The sequence below is a fragment of the Euprymna scolopes genome, chromosome 20, assembly GCF_053919585.1.
Source record: "Euprymna scolopes isolate OS-2025 chromosome 20, ASM5391958v1, whole genome shotgun sequence".
Lineage (NCBI taxonomy): Eukaryota > Metazoa > Mollusca > Cephalopoda > Sepiida > Sepiolidae > Euprymna > Euprymna scolopes.
In genome coordinates this window covers 5,735,137-5,755,482 of record NC_136501.1, presented here as the reverse complement: position 1 = coordinate 5,755,482, position 20,346 = coordinate 5,735,137, and the positions used below count along the sequence as shown (strand labels likewise).

The 20,346-nt window shown below is 35.2% G+C and overlaps 1 protein-coding gene across 4 annotated transcripts in view; it reads right to left on the bottom strand.

Moving 5' to 3' along the window:
- The window catches only part of LOC145241299 (uncharacterized), a 548,760-nt gene that overhangs the window by 525,900 nt on the left and 2,514 nt on the right, over window positions 1-20,346 (bottom strand). For all 4 annotated transcript variants that reach the window (XM_080104047.1, XM_080104050.1, XM_080104048.1 and 1 more), the window contains exon 1: window positions 18,677-20,346. This exon is cut by the window's right edge and continues 2,514 nt beyond it. In XM_080104047.1, coding sequence (XP_079960173.1) covers window positions 18,677-18,838 — 162 coding nt within the window. In that variant the 5' untranslated portion in view covers window positions 18,839-20,346. The remainder of the gene's footprint in view (window positions 1-18,676) is intronic.

The window sequence follows — 20,346 nt, the reverse complement described above, 5'->3', positions numbered from 1 at the left end:
ACCCACACACACACACACGTAAACGAACAGCATATATTCGCTTTTGAATATCTGTATTAACGTGTGTGTGTGGGTGTGTCTGTGTGTGTGTGTGTGTATTGTGTGGAAAGAGTTGATTGCATAAAGTAGATCAACTCGAACAAAGCCCCTGGGCTGAATGGCATTCCTGTTGAGCTGCTGAAACATAGTGGTGTCAATGTACATTGTGTGGTCCACTCTTTGATACTATCAGTATGGCAGGGTGACCAGGTTGCCCAAGACTGGATAGATACCATCGTGATTATGTTGTACAAGAGAAAGTGTGCAAGTCTGATTGTGGAAACTATCGAGGTATCTCACTCCTGAAAGGTATTCGCACGGCTCTTGCTAACCTGATTGAAGAAATATATTTGTCCTGATATCGTTCCGGAGTCTCAGTTAGGTTTTAGAGGTGGATGAGGAACCATGGATATGGTGTTTTCTGCGAGACAGCTTTCCGAAAACTGTATTGAGCAGCATATGCCTCTTTTCCAGGTGTTTGTGGACTTAACCAAAGCATTCGACGCAGTCAACTGTGAGGCGCTCTGGAAAGTGCTGGGAAAATTTGGCTGTACACCTGTTTAAGGAAAAGTTCAAGCAACTTCATCATAGTATGAAAGATTGCATCAACTTTAATGGTTGGCTGTCGGAAGAATTTGCCAATGATAACGGAGTGAAGCAGGGTGATATACCTACACCAGCATTGTTTTCGCTCTATCTGACTGCTGTGCTCTGATATGGCTTCTGTGACTATAATGCGGATGTCTATATTAGATTTCTAACGTCTGGAAATGTGCTCAGCCTCAGAAGATTCCAAGCAAAAACACTTGTTAGGGAGCTGTTGTATGCTGATGATGCTGACCAAGTGATAGTAGATATGCAGTTAATGGTGGATCTCTTCACAAATGCTTCGGACTAACAGTTAGCACGCTCCCACTGCTGTATGTGGAACCTGATATCTTCGTCTATAGAAAGTGCCTTGAAGTCATAAAAATTTTTTGCCCCCCCCCCTGGTAGTATTGTATCAAATGATGGTACTCTTGATGTGGAAATAAGACAATCCTCTTTCTATGTATATTTATGTATGTGTATGTATAGATTTGTTTAATAAATTTATCTTATCAAACTCTTCTGTTAGTTTTTGGTCTACAGACATGAAACTTAATATACAGGGTATTCAAATCCATGCGAAACTTTATATTTGAGTTTTAGCTGGAGAAAATTGATGCAAAAGTGTGAAAATTAAAAAAAAAATGGAATTTGGCATGTGAAGGTCGAACAACAGCATTACAAATATGCATGCATAACGTAATAGCTAATTATTCATGTTTTAATTTTTAGACTTGCAGCAAACATGTCTTAATGGGTCAAGCATTAACATCAAAGGAAAAAGTAAATCGTAAGCAAAACATTTTGGTTTCGATTCTTGGTGGTATCGCATGAAGTTTTTTTTTTTACTTTTTAAACCATTACTATATTGGGTCCGATATAATTTTAATATATAAAAGACGTCAGATTCCACAAGAAGTTTTTGCACACTTTCCAGATCATAATATCTCAGATTCGCAAACGGACATCGTCTCTATCTTCTTTTGATTGAGTTAAACAAAATTCTCACCATGCCGTTGTCTCGGCTGTTTGTTTGCCTTTTTCATATAAATAAAGCAACAGGCCAGGTAGTATGTTCTGTTATTGGTTCTTGGTCAATGTAGGGGAAACTCTTCATACTGAGACAATTACTATTTATTTGGATTCTGCCAGAGTGCCCCCTTTTTGGGGGAGCTGGTTTCCTTCCCACATTAAAAACGACCCTATGTCTAATTTGCTCTTGTGAGAGGTTTAAAAGCAACGCCATTTCTGCAAGTCATCTCTTGATTTTGATTGACTACATTAAATTCAGCTCACGTCATGGAGTAGCGGTAAGACGTCAGATTTTCTTTCACTTTTTTTTCAGCCTTCACATCACAGGTTCGAACCTGCCTGCCTACTATCACTTTTTTTTTTGTGCTCAACACACACCTCCAAACACCCGGCCAACGCTGGGCACCCAGGCTAATATAATAATAAATACAAAATCTGCATTAATCAAAATATCATATTAAAGCATATTTCACAACCGGGCAATGCCGGGCAGCCTACTATATATATATATATATATATATATATATATATGTAGAGAGAGAGAGAGAGAGAGAGAGAGAGATAAATGTATTAAGAATTAGTTAGTAAAATATGTGCTTAACCCCCATTTCAGACAAAGTCGTTTCAAGTGATAATGGGAAGCGAAAAAACAAATAGCAAGTCAGACAACCACCCTAGCCTTCACCACCTGAAATATATTTGGAAAGAAATGACCCACTTTATAATCAATTGTCAACAGTAATTCTATGATTTTATCAGTAAATTTTGTCATATTCTTTGATAAATAACAAATGCGAACACTGATGATGCATAATTTTTCCCATTATTTTTTATGATGCTTATGCACATGTTTATATATATATATATATATATAAAGAATAAGAATTAAATAAGCATAAATGCATTGAACTAAATGACAATATCTTTTCAAAAGTGCTCAATACTTATATAGATATTTTTCTAATATTTATATAATTTTACTCATGAAAGCTCTAATATATGCATTGGACACTTATAAAAAGATATCGGTGTTTTAGTTTAATACATTAGAACTTCTTTAATTTACACACACACACATATATATGTATGTGTGTGTGTGTGTGTGTGTGTGTATATATATGTGTATGTGTATGTGTGTATGTGTGTGTGTGTGCAAGTAGAGATTGTCATTGAACAAAGTTTTCTGGAACTACTCGTCTGTGGAATACAAAATTGCGGGGGTCCTTATAACGTTTGCAAGTCTAATGTAAACAACTTTTGTTGACCAATTTTCTTAAAAATCCAATTCAACTTAATTTTTGATTATCACATCCATCTGATACTCATTGATCCTTATCCTTGAACAGCCTTTGACCTGGATAAGTAGTGGTCTTTAGTTAAAAAATATAAAATGTTTTACATATGGCAACAATATTGCCTTCATCAAGGCATCGATAGTTATACAAAAATGGCAACCTGTGAGTAAAGTAGCCACAGTCAAAAGAAGGCAGACCAAAGTGACCAGGAAACGTATCGAGTTGCAGAAAATATAAACTCATGATTTCTAGAAAATTTATAATAACGTGATGAATGATAAATAATCAACAATAACCCTACTAACAACCATGAGGTTGCTTGCACGGCGACCGACAAAACTGACCTGCTTACCTGGTGGTTTGCCTCCCTCACCCCTAGATTCTGAAAACCACTCTATCCCAAATTTCAACTTGCGCACACAAGCCACACTCTTAGATCTGAAAATTACCCTTTTTTCATAGCTTTGATAAAAAAAAAAACCTAGACACCTCCTCGGCGTGTGGGCCTGATCTTATCCATGCCATACTAATTAAGAAATGCTTTGCTGAGCTAGCCCCTATCCTCTCAAAACTCTTCCTCAAATGTCTAACCTAGTCTTTTCCTGATAACTGGAAAATTGTCTGTGTTGTAGCAGTATTCAAGAACTGACTCGCTCCATAATCGTGCATCAGTCTCCTGCCTCTCTTTATTAAAATCTTGGAGTCAATCAAGTAGTAGTCCACCATCTTGTAAATGCTAATCTTCTTTCTATTGGATTTAGACAAGCGTTTCTATCGCAAACATTTTAGCTGTCACATTGGAACGCATATACAATGCACTAAATAAGGCAGGGAAAGCTGGAGGTGTAGCTCTTGGTATATCCGAAGCCTTTGATATGAAGACTTCTCACAAAAATTATATCCTAATACTCAACATAATCAGATCATTCATAGACAAGTCCTCGATATCCGTACGTCTAAACAACGTAATATTAATGTAGATGTGCTCAGGAGTTGATCTTTGGATTTTTATTATTCCTGATATTCATAAACGACCTCCATGATAAAATTGTGTCTTACACGGATATATTTGCTAATGATGCCACACTCTACAATAGACATGAAGGAAAAAACGTATGTACACATATCTAAGACAATGGCAGAAAACGTAGAAAACAACTTTCAGTCATTAGTGGAATGGAACCGCAAGTGGATAGTAACGTTTAATGCTACTAAGACTAAACTTCTTCCTTTCACAACTATAAAAGTAAAACCTTCTCAACCAACAATTGCCATGACAAATAACACTCTACCTGAGAGCCCATTTTCAAACTCCTCAGTCTAACCTTCATAAACAATATGAATTGGAAAAAATATATTGAGGATATTGCCAAGTCTGCTGCAAAGAATGTGGGATCCCTTTACCATGCTAGAAAATTACTCATATCAGCAAGCATCCTATATATTTACAAAGCAACAATTCACCCATGCAAGGAGTAATGTTGCCATATTGTCTCACACTCTTAGACAGGGTCTAAAAAAGAGTCTCAAATCAAATAGGTTCCACACTATCAGCCAAGCTCCAACCTCTGTCCGATTGCTGCAATGTTGCATCCTTGTGCTTGGTTTACAAGTACTTTAATGCAATGTGCTCTGATGAACTCATAGCACTTGTGTTCCTATATGGAAGGATGACCTCATGGCACTTATGCCCCCCTCGACGTACATACCTCCGACTAACCTGATAAGCAGCAAAATTTCACCCCTTTACTGCGGAGGTTCCTATATGCTGGAAAGCCTTATACTTTAATAATTTCTTTCCTCGGACTGCTAGACATTGGAATTCCCTTCAGGTTTCCCGCTGAAGATTAAATGTAATGCAAACAGACATCTCGCTGCTCAATTCCCCATAGTTCCCTGTTAGACATGATTGCAAATAGTCGCCTTTTAAATAATCTTTTGTGTTGAAAATGAGTAAAATAAATAACAATGACGACAATTGTCTGGTGGACCGAAACAAAAAAGAAGATAATAACCAGCTTAAATGCAATACTTGTATTCTATTAACGGTGGAATAAGGAAATGTTTATAAAAATTAAATTTTACCATTATTCAGTTAACACCGATGAAGAAATTACTAAGTACGGCTGTAATTAACTTGAAACTAATTGATGTCAGTTTATGAAATCATCTTCTATAAGATAAATCTCACCGGTCTGTTTAAATGTATGTATGTATGTATGTATGTATGTATGTATATATGTATGTATGTATGCCTAAAACTTTTGACAGAGGCGACAGATTTTCACAAGATTCATATCGTTTTGAAACGCGCCCCTTCGGACGACAAATATCGAAAAATTGGTTAAAAAAATTAATCCTTTCACCCTCAACTGGGCACTTTTCTACAGGGAGGGGTCACTTTTTCCGCCGATATTTTTTAAAGTAATCCCCTCTTTTCGATTGACTAGCCTTAGTTTAAACCTTCACCACTTCCAGTTTGGCGATGGACACAATGGCAAAGACGTCACGTTTTTTTTGTTTCATGTTCTTTTCCTCCTTCGATGTCTGAGTTCAAGCCTACCTGCCTACTAACAAATTTTCTTTTTTTGTTCAACACACACTTCCAAACACCCGGGCAACGCCGGGCACTCAGGCTACTCTTCATCTATTATATAAATCTCACCTGTCTGTTTAAATTTATGTATATATGTATGTATGTTTGTATATCTGCCTAAAACTTTCGACAGAAGTGACGGATTTTCACGAGATTGGTATCATTTTGAAGCTCGATCTTTAGGACAACAAATATCGCAAAATTGGCTAAAAACATTAATTCCTTCACCCTCAACTGGGCACTTTTCTACAAGGAGAGGTTGTTTTTTTGCTAATATTTTCGGAAGTCATCCCTCTTTTTGATTGACTAGCCTTAATTTAAACCTTCGCCACTTCCGGTTTGGCGATTGACGCAACGGCAAAGACGTCACTTTTTTTTCACGTTCTTTTCCTCCTTCGCAGTCCGGATTCGAGTCTGCATGCCTACTACCACTTTTTTGTTTTTGGGGTTTTTTTGCTCAACACACACCTCCTAATACCCGTGCAACGCCGGACACCCCGACTAGTTCTAAATATATGAAAACACTGAACGTAATGCAATGTATGAATGCATGCGTGTTAAAAATAGGTTTCATGTTTTTATCTGTTCCTCTTATTTGAAATGTATTTGAGGTGTGCTTTTCATTAAGATATTAATCAATATTCAGGGTTTGCTGTAAATTAAATGATTAGTTTTGAAGGTTTTAAAACAATTTGTAAATGACGTGAATTAATGTTAGAAAACGTGACACACTTTTATGTTCTTTTTTTTTTAGTTGAAAAAGAGTAAAAGGTGATTTAATAGAACGAGTGTTCTTTATTTTTTCTTCTATTTTTTAGAAAATACCACCGTTTTCTTTCGTGCAACCCAAACCCAAATTGAAACGAGCTCATTCGAGTTGGAAAAAATATAAATATATTCTTGTTAATTATTCTACACAATTACTTCAATAACGAATGTTAGAAAAATTTTAAAGCAAAAGTGAAAACATTTTTCGTTGTAATTATTTGTGGACAATTTTAAGTGTGTACATTGTAAATACAAAATAAAACATTGTAAATACAAAATAAAACATTGTAAATACAAAATAAAACATTGTAAATACAAAATAAAACATTTAAATGTAAGTAGCCTCTCTTGTTACTACATTGGGATGTAGGGGAGGGCGCCACCCATTGCCCTTGATCCGCACCACGCTGAGTGTTTAGCATCAAGTATATTTTTTTTTAACTCTGCCTTTTGGCTTGAAGCAAAGTGTAGTATCTGTTCTGATACTATACTAAGAAGTCATCATTTTGTCTCTGTGATATGACTAAAACTGACGATTGAATCCTCGTCTCCCAACCCATTAAAACATACTAAATATCACTTCAAATGGGTGGGGACATTTACATGAACATCAGTAAAAATTAAACGTGTACAAAATTTCGCAATTACAATTACAATAGGGAGTTGTCTGTTTAAATACTGGCGGTTTTTGATTAACATACTGGCTACTGTGTTGTGTCTCCAGCACAATCACGTTGACACACCGGTTCTCGCCAGATCACCGAAGTTAAGCAATGTTGAGCTTGGCCAGTACCAGATGGGTGGCGATTTGGGAAGGCGAGGCGCTGTATGTACCGCAAGGTAAAATACCAAGTTGAGAAACTGGCGCAGACTATCCTTCTCTCGAGGGTAGATGGGACTCTCTTAAGCCGTGGTAGGCACCCCATCTAGTGATGACGTCACGATAAAAATACTCTTGATAGCCCTTTCATCATCAAGTATTCACCTACCGACAATATTTGAATTACATTACAAACTCGTGTAGTGAGTTCAATCTCGGCTATGGCCGCGCTGGGGCAGTGGTGACTGACTATTTTCTTTTTTTTTCTTTTTTGACTTTTTCTCACCCTCAAACAAGGCATATTGCCACTTGGACGTAAGAGGCTAGTATTTGTGATCATGTCTAACCGTGGGGAGTTGAGCAGCGAGATATTTGTTCACAATACATTTAAACTTCTGCATATCAGTACAGTCAGGAAAGCAGAAAGTAGGGAGGAAATTTCAAAGTAGCAGACTGGAGAAAGAAGCTATTAGAGAAAGCTTTATGGTATTTAGAAACCTCCACACTGTAGGGGTTAGAACCTGCTGCAGTTTAGTATTTGTAGCAGAGCGTGTGTGAGCATGTAGGAAAATATCAGCAGGAGCTGTAGGATAGCTGGCTTGCAAAAATATTAGCAGCAGCAGCTGAAAAAGCATATATGCAAATTAAGTGCACGCAGGCTTGCATGACAAGAAAAAGAGAAAATGATAAAACCTGGTTGGAGAGAAGCAAAATATGCGCCGAGCGAGGTGGACATGTAAAAGTTAAAAGCTGAGCGAAAAATAAAAACGCAAATGTGTAGCTCCATGGTGATGACAAAAGACTTTTAAGCTGATGTTGAGGTGGCAGGGTGTTGTTAACCTTATGGCAGACAAAATAAACAGAAAAAAACAAGAAGCATTGTTTGGAAAGTAATGGTAATGAATGCCTTTTGCTAATGCATAAACAAAAGTTGAGTCGGATTTATTTATTTCTGTTTGTAGCTGCCACACTTCCTAATTTGCATATGTGCTTTTTTGGCTGCCGCTGCTAATATCTTTTCAATCCAGCGATCCTACAGCTCCTGCTGATTTTTTTTTCACGCATTCATATGCACTCTGTTACAAATGCTAAACTTCTTTCTTATCAACAGTATGGATTTAGGCAACCTCATTCTATTGTAGACATTGTAACAATTATTTCCGAACGCATATATCATGTACTGGACAAGGCAGATGAAGTTAGTGTGGTAATCTTCATGTATCCAAAGCCTTTGACAAGGTCTGTTATTCTTGTGAGATATGGAGACATTAACATTAATATAAATGAAAGAGTTTATAATTGAGAGAGAGAGTACATATAATTACACTTTGAGAGGGGATTTAATATATAGATAGATAGACCGATAGGTTGGCATTTATGCTTTGACAATTCTGTATGAACGGAAGTGTTTATATAACATAAATAGTATGACACATATACTTTCTAAACATATATTTTTTAGATGATGAATTTCAAATGGTTCTTATACATAAATTGACAATACCTTTTCTTGTTGTAATAATGGACACAGACGACGGCAGTTTTAAAAACATGATGATCATTTATTTCTTCCAATTGACCGGTCAATGGCTTTGCATTCAGGAATTCAAAGTTTCTTTCTTTACATCTTTTTCTGTTTAAAACCCTCTCGCTTCCAGAGTCCAAGGTTCAAACTGAACCTTCTCTTCCCTGGTCAGACTCTCGTTTGTACTCTCTGACTCTCTGCCTCCCTTCTGACTTCTTCACTAACTAACTCTCACTTCCTATATTGAGAAATCTATGCATGTCCGGCCAACGTGACCACTATTCACGTGCCATCAACATGCGCGACCACTATTCACGTGCCATCAACATAACATTCATATAACCCATTTTTTTATTATCCAACATTCTTTCTAACAATGAATAGCTTCCAGCCAAAACTATATTTATTAAATATTTTATCAGAATCAACAATTTACTTGACATTCCATTTAAAACCTATTGTTCTTTAAAACTTATCTCCAGGGTTCGATTCCCGTTTTCTCTCATTTTATTTTCATTTACTAATTCTCTTTATTTTTACTTACATGAAAAAGGGGACAAGCCTTTTTCATGTAACATTCTAACAGACCTTGTCAAAGGCTTTGGTATAAGATGTGACATTAATACGACTGTGCCTCAATTCATTCATAAACGACCTCCCTGATGAAATTGTGTCCGAGATGGCTATATTTGCTGATTATATTATGCTTTAATTCTAAACATGTTTGGTAGAACGAACGCTTATATATCCAACAATGGCCGAATCTTTAGAAAAGAAGCTCCAGTCTTTAGTGGAATGCGGACATAATCTTATATCTCTAACAGGGAGACCATTCGCCCATCCATAATATATTGTTTCAACATTTAGTCTCTCACTCTTAGACAGGGTCTAAAAAAAGAGTCTCAAATCTAATAGGTCCCGCACTATCAGTCAAGCTCCAACCTCTGTCCCATCACTGCAATATTGTATTCCTGTGCTGGTTTTACAAGTACTTTAATGGAATGTGCTCCAATGAACTCGTGGCACTGGAGCTCACTCAAGATGAATACTTCAATCAACCCATTCAGCAGCAGAAACCTACCTGTAGAGTTTCCCATATGCTGAAAAACTTCCTACTCTAAAAGTTTCTTCCTCCATACTGCTAGCCTTTGGTATTCTCTGCTCCCCCGATCATTCTAACGTGGGGGAATTTAAAAACTATGTGAACAGACTAAATCTTCACGTGTGCTATAGAATTGGTTGGTTGAGCTCAAATCCTATCGTGTTCTATTGAATTGGTAACGTCAAGTTGAACTCCTACTGTATTCTATGGAATTAGCGATGTTAGATTCAAATCCCACTAATCCTGTTCTATTGACGTGGCAGTATACTATGACATTTGATGCAATTAACAGTGTTAAGTTCTAATCCTTGGGTGCTTTGTGTTTTTTTTTTAGTGTTTTTTACTCTTGTTCATCTCAAACAAGGCATATTGCCACTTGAAACGTAAAGGGATGCTATTTGGGATTGTTTCTAATAAGGGACTGCGGGGAGTTGAGCAGCAAGATGTTTGGTCATATTATGTTTAAACTTCTGCGTGTTAATACAGTCAAGGAAGCAGGAAACATGGAGATAATTCTAAAGTCGAACAGTCCAATGGATGAAGTTTTTATGGTAGAAGGGTTTCCAGCATCCTAGGACCTCAACAGTGAAGGGATAGGATTTTGTTGCTAAACAGGTTTGTGTAGTGAATGCATGTCGAGGGGGCGCAAGTGCTACGAGTTTATCAGAGCACATTCCCTTAAAATACTTGTAAAACAGACATAGTTCTGCAATCTACTATCTATGGCAACACTTAAAAAGCCATAAATGACCAAGTTCCTTCTGATTCTTTCTCCTCTTATCTTGATCAGGTGGTGCAATTGGGGAAAGAGGTGGCTGGTTAATTTTAATGCATCTAAAACCAAGCTTCTATTTTTCCATCATCAATGCTCTGATCCCCATCTGACATCAATTGAAATGAATGGCTCTCTTCTTGGGGAGGTTCAATGTTTTGACAAGCTTCTGGGTCTGACCTTTACACCTGATCTGAAATGGAACATGTACATTAAATCCATTGCCAAGGCTGCTGGAAAAATGGTGGGATTGTTCTACCACTCCAGTAGATATCTCACTACTGTTACAATTCTCTACCTGTATAAGAGCTAACTACGTCCAATAATGGAGTACTGTTGCCACATCTGCTAGAAGCAGCTTATCCTACCTTGACAAAATAGACTTTGTAGCCTAGTGGGTGATGTCCTTTTCTCTTCCCTACAACCTCTGTCTCACAGAAGAGACGTTGTGATCCTGTCTCTGCTTTATCATTATTTTCATGGCAAGTGCTCGTCTGAGCTCCAATCTATGGTCCCGTCTGGCTTGACTTTCAGGAAAAACACTCGTCTGACTGAAACCACTTTCAATAATTTTCCCCACTCTTTATCTGTGCCTAAATCTAAACATAGATTCCATGAACAAAGCTTCTTTCTTGATGAACCGTCCCCATTAAGTAATCCAATTTACCAAATGTCCACTACTAACAATTACTATATTATCCCACTGATTACTGTACACTCTTTAACCCGTATCCCCAGCAGCTTTTTTGAAAAAACGAAATGGCCAGACAGACAAACAGAAAGACTAAAAGAAATATAATACAGAATCTCACATTTGTTCCTTACATTACATGTGAGATGGATTGACCATGTAGCGGTAGTTTTAGATGAAAGAGTAGAGGTACTGCTTCTGTGGCAGACTGACCTTCTACAAGGAAATCTAATAATGATCTTGTGTCCAATGCTGCAATTAATGACAAACTAATTATTATAGTCGTTTCCTTTTTGTTATTGCTTTCAATTGAAAATTAAAGCTAAATCGAATTTTCTCTTTATATTTTTTTATAAGGATGCACGATTGACAGAGATATTGGCAGGCTGCTGCAGAGAAGATGGGCTCTCTCTACTATGCTAGAAAATCATTCACACCTGACAGGTTTCTGTACCTCCATAAAGTCATTATTCGCCTATGCATAGATTCTCCTAGGGTCCAAAAAAGAGTCTTTAATCTAATTAGCCCAGCATTATCAACCAAACTCCAACCTCTGTCCCCTTACATTCAAGTAGCAATATGACTGGTTTGAGGTGAACAAGAGTTAAAAAAAGAAAAAAAGATTAATAGAAGCAACTGATCAGATGCGATTTGAGACGAACATTGCCGGAAGTTTGCGCTCTCTAGGTTTTTTTTTGTTTTTGTTTTTTTACATGGGGGTCACCACTTATCAAGGCCTGAAAGCCACTCAGGGATGAAGGCTTTTGCGTGTACATTAAGATGAGCTTGTCCAAAACACAACTGTGAAAGAAAAGAATCTTTTTCTGAAAAATGTCATACTTTAATTAGTACTTTTAATATATACGGCACAATCAGGTTGACACACCGGTTCTCGCCAGATAACCGGAGTTAAGCAACAATGAGCCTGGCCAGTGCCAGATGGGTGACCATTTGGGAGGCTAACACTCAAATCCACCCCCGAACCAAGACGGAAAACAACGAGAAACTACTGTTTTTACTTGTCTTTCCGAGATTACCATGGCTTTACAGTTTGGGAGAGTCGTGATCACCAACGTTGTTAAAACAGCAGGGCCGCATGCATACAATTATTTCTGTGGTGAATGTAGGCATTAACGGTTTTTTATCATAAAAAATTACAGTAGAAAACCATTATTCTTAAAGACAGTCAGAAAGAATAAATAAGCAAACTAAGATTATATCATCATCATCATCACCATCGTCGTCGTCATCATTACCAGCATTATCATGGTCACCATCATCATCATCATCATTGGTTTAACGTCTGTTTTAGATATTGACATGTGTTGAACGGCTTTTTATTTTTTATCCCCCTTTCTCTCGAATCCATCCTTATCACTTCATTCATTGATATTAAAAGAAACCTACGGACGGGTGGAGGATGAAGAGATAGTTGAGGAGAGAGGCGAATAAATGAAGAAGAGAGAAACAGGGAGAAATATAAAAAAGCGACAGGGGAGAGATGGAGGTAAGGTAGAAGTTTTAATATAAAGATCAGACACCATTTAATTTCTATTTTGTTTTATGAACCCGGACAACGCCGGATAACCCTGCTAGTGTACATATGCATTATGATTGTATATACTTATCATGTGATATGTATAAATGAACATTCCCCCAAACGTAATTAAAGTAAAACAATGTTTCAGTCTTTGAAAAAAAAAAGTTTTGTATCAATAACTTTCTGTTTTGTATCGGGCACAGAAATCAGTTTTATGTCGTAATTGTCAGTTTCTTGTTCATGCAATTATCACAGCATCAGATGAGTTAGAAACCGATGCTGACCATCATCTCTCCCTAAAAAATAAATAAAATCGATTTAGTAGTGCCTAACAGATTTTTTTTTCGGAAAGAAAGAGAAAAATCTGTTCTGATATAATATTTTATCTTTTCTGCTCTCAATGAATGATGAAGGAATCCTTCTAGACAGAGGACATTTTTATTTTTGTCCTAATAATTTCTCTTTTTGGGGGGAGCGGGGTTGTTTTCACGTTAAAATCCTGCGCCTACTTCTGTCCTTGTGGGGAACAAAGTAAAAAGAAGCATAAAAACGGTTTTCAAACACAAGAATTAATATGCATATAATAAACTGTACTAAATTGAGCATTTTATTGCAGTTTCGTGGTATTACCGACCCTCAGAAATAGACTAATTGGTCTCTAATGAGATACTCGAAAAACCTCCCTTGTGTGTATATATATATATATATATATGATTATTTCATTTAATCACATAATTTAATATAAGAAAATATAATTTTATTTACTTCAACAGTGCTCAATACATAGGTAGAGCTAAGTAGTAAGTTATGAAAATATATATGCCAATTTAACAGAATATTGCGCGTTTTATCCTGGTCGAAATTCGCCAAGATGAAACGTGTAATATTCGGTGTAGCTTAAATTACCATATATATTTTCATAACTTACTATATGTGTGTGTGTGTGTATTTATATATACGTGTATATATATGAGTGTGTATATATGCATATATAGTATATATGTGTGTAGATATATATGCATATATAGTATATATGTGTGTACATATATATGCAAGCATATGGGTATATGTGTGTGTGTGTGTGTGTGTGCATATATATGTAAGTATATATATAAGTGTGCGTATATATACATATATATATATATATATATATATATATATATATATATATATATATATATATATATATATTTATGTAATGTGTATATTATATATTATTCCTCGTATGCTTCTAGGAAAGTATTTTTAAAAATATAGTTAATGGAAGAAGCATCGTAACGGTAGTGTTGTTTTTAATTTGTTTTGCTTTTTTTTATATTTCGAACGGTTCTCTACTCTTGGTCACAGAATTTAGCGAAGTGAAGAAAATGAAAAAAGTTGAGAATTTTGAAAATTTTAGGGTAGCATTAATAACTTGCCATAGCGTTGCCCGAAGATGAAATTTACAGCATTCTCAACGTTTTCTTTTCTTTTTTTTTTTTCATTTCGCTACATTTTGAGACCAAGAGTGAATAACCGCGCCAAATATCAAAATAAAATGTAACAATAATTAAAAACATTTTAATGCTTCTTATACCGCCTGTAACGCTGAAAAAAAAAAAAAAAAAAAAAAAAATATATATATATATATATATATATATACACAGAGAGAGAGAGAGAGAGAGAGAGAGAGAGAGAGAGAGAGAGAGAGAGAGAGAGAGAGAGAGATGTACAACGTTATGTTTCACCGTACCACGGCTTTTCAGTGTGGCTAAACTTGATGTTTTTTTTTCTTTTCATGTTGAAACTCGGATGCCCGAAGCTGGTATTTTACCTCTGCTATGTTCACCTCGACAGGAAAAGAAATTATAGTGCTTACGATTTTTAAAAAAATATTCATACTACTAGTTTCCAAGAGAACTTCACTCTCTAATACGAAGCTCAGTACTAAGCTAAGTGTAAGCTTATATATATATATATATATATATATATATATATATATATATATATATATATATATATATATATTATTATTATTATTATTATTCAGAATAATGAAATACAATAAATCTACTGGTGTGCAATGCAACTCCAGTGATTGAGGAAATATATTTTACTATACTGTATTCTTTGTCTTGCATACAATAAAATTTCAATATTTGAAATTTAACCTTTTCAAATCACAAATTTTAAATTCCTAAATTATGATTATATATATATATATATATATATATATATATATATATATATATATATATAAGACAGAGAGAGAGGTATGTATACACAAACACAAGTATATATATATATATATATACTCATGTATATGTGTATATACATGTGTGTGTATATATACACGCGCATATATTTAGATACTCATGTATAATCATGTATGTGTATATACATATATGTACATATATATATATATATATATATATATATATATATATATATATATATATATATATATATATATATAGAGAGAGAGAGAGAGAGAGAGAGAGAGAGAGATAAATAGATAGATAGATAGATAGATAGACAGGTATGCGCGCACACACACACACACACACACACACACACACACACACGTTCAACTACTTACATTCAGCGAGGCGCCAAGTACATTTTGATATGCTTATAGTAATGCAAAGAAAAGGTGAACAGAAATAAAGTTTGACCTCAACTGACCCCGTGGAGCAGCCATTTTTATAATAGTGATTATTCTCGTAGATTTCGTTTCTTCTGTGATAGACAACATGACCGTTTCAATGCAAGTCAAACCCGATGCAACACACTATTCAACCCCGCGTAGAGATGGGATTTATTAATTCTTGCTTGATGAAGCTGAGAAATTATTGCCCTCCTAATGCAGACGAGTGCTGACGTTGAACTCACGAAAGAAAGAAAAAGTACTAAAAGTTTGATGTGATTCGAACGTCTGTTAAAAACGACAACAATTCTTAACTGTTTTTTTTTCTTATGATTTAAATAAAAAAATTTTTTTAAATCTTTTTATTTTCTGAGTATGTACTTTTTAGCTTTTTCGCATTTTTTTCCGTTTCAACCCAACTTTTTAAACTTAAAACTTTACAGTTGATAGCTATAGGCAATAATAACGTATTGTATGATATATAAAAGACTAGATGTCTGGCAGTCTGTCTCGATATTTTCAAACTCTATTTCCTACGAAACTAAAGTTCGCAGAGCAGCGCTTGGGGTCTCAAATGATTGCATTTTTTACGGACCATTTTTATGGGTCTTTAGCTGATTAAATTGTTTTCAAGGGGTCAAAAATGGGTCAAAAATGAATAAAAATCGTAAAACATTTTGTACATTCATCTTAGTTTATTTTTAATTTTTAATCAGTTCATATGTGTGTCATGTTTATACAGTGGTAACGTCACCAGCTTTGAATGTTACAGTTTTGCTTTCGATTCTAGCTGATGGCACCCAATTACTTTCGTTTTTACTTTTGAAATCAATAATCTTTAATAATATATACGAAATCTGGACAAATTAAAATATCATATTTAAGCGTATTTTACGACCGGGCAAATCGCCGTCCTCCGCCTAGTATTGAATATATATATATATATATATATATATATATATATATATATATATATATATATATATATATATATATATATATAATTTCACATATAATTTTTTATAACAGAATTTCAATAGTTAAATACTGTAGGATTAGCTGTGAATATTTTATAGTAGCAGACCGCCCGGCGTTGCCCGGTCTTAAAATACGCATAAATATCATATTTTATTTTATACAGAATTCTTCTTTATTATAAACAGAAATACGATAGGTATTAAATGTAATGGTAAATTTCTTTTAAAATGAAACAAAATAAGTAAATAAATAACGAAATAAACTGAGACATGTGCATGCGAGTATTATGTATATTTTCTAAAGAATTCACTTCTTCAAGTAAAAAAAAAAATATTCGAGCTGAGATCGAAACCAAAACCTTAAGATAATGAATCAAGTACGATAACTATTAGGTCAGCTTGACACGTTCTTTAAAACGTGTTTTCAAACCTACTTATTCTTAACATAAGGAATCTGTCATGTGAACGATTCACGCATACGCATTCGTGAAACAGCTGACAAACAGATAAAAATCCGATGACCCCACCCCCCACGTAACAATTTTTCAATTTTTATCGTTTAGCAGCCTTTTTTTCGGATGAAACCCGATTAAAAATTCTTCACATGTCTGAATACCCTATATACCAAAATTAAAGTCTGTAGATCCAAAATTCGTTGAGTATATAGGTTTAGACGTGTCCTCACACACATAATCTCATTTGTATATATAGATCATGTGAACCACCTTTAATTCCAGGAACAAACTTACACAAACAGTTTATTCGTGCATTCTAGAGTATTCTTATAACACGCACACATGCAATTATTATTATTATTATTATTATTATTATTATAATAATAATAATAATAATAATAATAATAATATACACACACTTAAGCTTTTTCAAATGCATCTTTATTCCCCTTTAATTTAATATGCTAATTAACATATCACAGAAATGTTCTAAACGTAGTATTAACCATTTTTATTATTCTTAATTTATTAATGTATTAATAAATTACATTATTTTCATTTATGTAGAAGTAAAATAGTAGCTGGATTGTTTCTACGCTTCTTTTTAGGAGGAAGTGACATTTTCCACTGGTGATCCGTGAATTTAACAACTATCCGTAACAGCCACATGGTGAACAGCTGATGACCCCGTTTTTTATCAAACAATTTAAGTTTCTTTTCTCTCGCTCTTCCCCCCTCCCCCTCGCTCTACCCTCTCTCTTTTTGTTTTCTTCTTCACACTTAATCTCTTTTTGTAATTGTGGAATTTCTAGGGAAAAGTCGACAAAGTCCGCGATGTTGAATTTAGTTTGCATTCCTAGGAATTCAAACTACATTATTTTATTTTAGCATTTGTTTTATTAAATATTCAAAGTTTTTTTTTAGACTATTATAAGTGCTGGGGCGATTAATCGGAATTGAAATCGAGAATCAGAAAAATCGGAACTTTTTATGGTATCGGAATCGATATCAGAAAAGTTTGTGCCTATTTTCCGATGCCAAAAACGATTCCTTTAATTATATTTTTTAATTTGATTTTGCTTTTTCAAAAAAATATTTTACTGTTAGTAGTAATAATACAATAATAAATATTTATTGATTTAAACTTCCAATAAAACTAAAATGCGTATATCACCCCCACCACCACAAGTGTGGTTTTACGTTTGAGAATGTATGTGCACATTTAACATGTGTTTTAAGGTAATCGGGATAAAATAATCATTTTATAGTTAAATATTTAGAGATTTATAAAGAATCGGAATCGGTAATTGTATCGGAATCGAGAAAAATATTGGAATCGGCCGATAACTATATATATATATATATATATATATATATATATATATTGTTTTTTAATATAATTATCCACTGACACGTGTTTCGTCGTCTACGACTCATCAGAGTGGCTGAACTGACGATGAGTCATGCCAGTGGATAATTATATTTAAAAAAAAAAAAAAAAACAACAAAAAAAAACAATATGTATGCCGCTCCCCATGTGAAGGTACCAAGTTGGTTAAAGGGAAAATTATTTCCAACTCGCATTTAGGTTTAAATGCACTTTTGTATAAATAATTGAATTCATTCAAAAAGTATTAAAAACAAATAACATTATATATATATATATATATATATATATATATATATATATATATATATATATATAAATATATATATGTTTCAGTGTAATAATAACTGAATCTATATCTGTTTCATGTTGATGTTCTGAGTTTAGGATGGAGATTGGGTGAGAGGGGTTTACCTTTAATAAATCAAAGTGAAAGTGAAAGTAGGCCGTGGGGTTTGCTTACCTGAGCTCGGTCCTGTTTGGTGGTCTCATTAGTTGCTGGTAGTATAATGTCCCATTTACTATTGCTGATGTGCCCCACAGGTATCCTCGACAGCTGTTTGGTCTCCTTTTGCGATTGTTGCTGCTGCTGTTCCTGTTGCTGCTGTTGGACACTTGTGGTCATCTTGGCTGACCAGTAACCCGTCAGTGTCACCTGCTCGGGTCGCAGCAGCAGTGAGTGCGAAAGCTAAAACTACAACAGCAACTGATGCTACCTGGTATTGTTGCCATGAACATCCGTGGTGCACGACGTCCAAAACAACTCCAAACAGGTTTATATATATATTGTAATAAAATTATGAACCCGCACAAAGAGACCAAAGAGGAGAAGAAATTGGATCTTTAGAGGAAGAAAGGGTCAGGGAAAATGGTGATGAGATAGGGAGGGGGAACAGCCCTTTTTTGCTTTATGGATAATTCTGATAAACTTCACTAAATGGAGACACCTGCCAATTCCGTAAAATAACTGAACTTGTGCTTACAGAAAAAAAAAGCTGTTCGAATGAGGTTTTCTTTGGGGAAGGGTGGGGGTCAGTTTAAAAAAAAAAAGGATTGAGAAATTAAAAAAAGATAGAAAAAGAAAGGGGTCAGGAAAAATGTGGTTATGCTTTTTGTGGGGGGGGGGTCTAAAAGAATCCACTAAATGGAAACACGACCCTACTCCAAAATTAGATAAAGAAAACAATTGTTCGAACAGGCCCTTTTTTTCTTTTCTTTTTTTTTCTTCTTCTTTCTAAATAGGGGTTGTTTGTTCGTAAAGGGCCACAACTGACAGGTGTCTGCTGCTATGGTTCCATACCGGTGTTATCCAAACAGATGATGGAATCGAATGCTACAAAAAACGAGAAGCTTTTAAAACTGGAAGCTGTCTCGCTACCTTTGAGCACATGCGTACAGGTTGACACATAGTATGGCATCAGACACATCAACTGATACTACACGAGGGTTTTACACAATAGCACAAGCATGCTACCTCCCCATAGCTAAGCATCTACACCAAATATTAAAATGTGTAAGTTATATATATATAGTTTTTTGTTTTATATAAAGAACTTACACATTTAAATCCATTGCAGCATAAAACCAAGCAACAATAATAAACTGCGAATGGTTTAAGGTAGGACTACAGGTATGGGCCCGAGGACAGCAACCGGTGTCTGGATATAGAGGATTAGCTACATAAGGGCCGGGATGGTATTCCAATGATTGGGGTGGGGGCTCAATAGAAAGGAAATACGAGGAGGCAGCCGATTGGAAGTCAGGATCGACGGATGAAGTTTAGATGGGACGCAGGGAAAGGGAATCCAATAAGAGGACGGTGACTCCTCGAAATAGAAGCAGGAGGGAAAATTTATCGGAATCTCAAGTTAGCGGCCTCGAGCAAAGACGCTTATTACACTATCCTCAAAAGTGAACAGCTGAAAGAGTATTTAATATGATCGGAATCACTTTGACATGATACACGCGCACACAGATTTGAGCTAACAAGCTTGCAGATCAAACACACCAGACACACACCCACTCACGGATAACCATTACCAATACATACAAACACACGCGTGTGTGAGCATATGTATACAAGGAGATCCCCCCCACAGCTATTCGACACTGCTCGACCCCCCACCCTGTCAC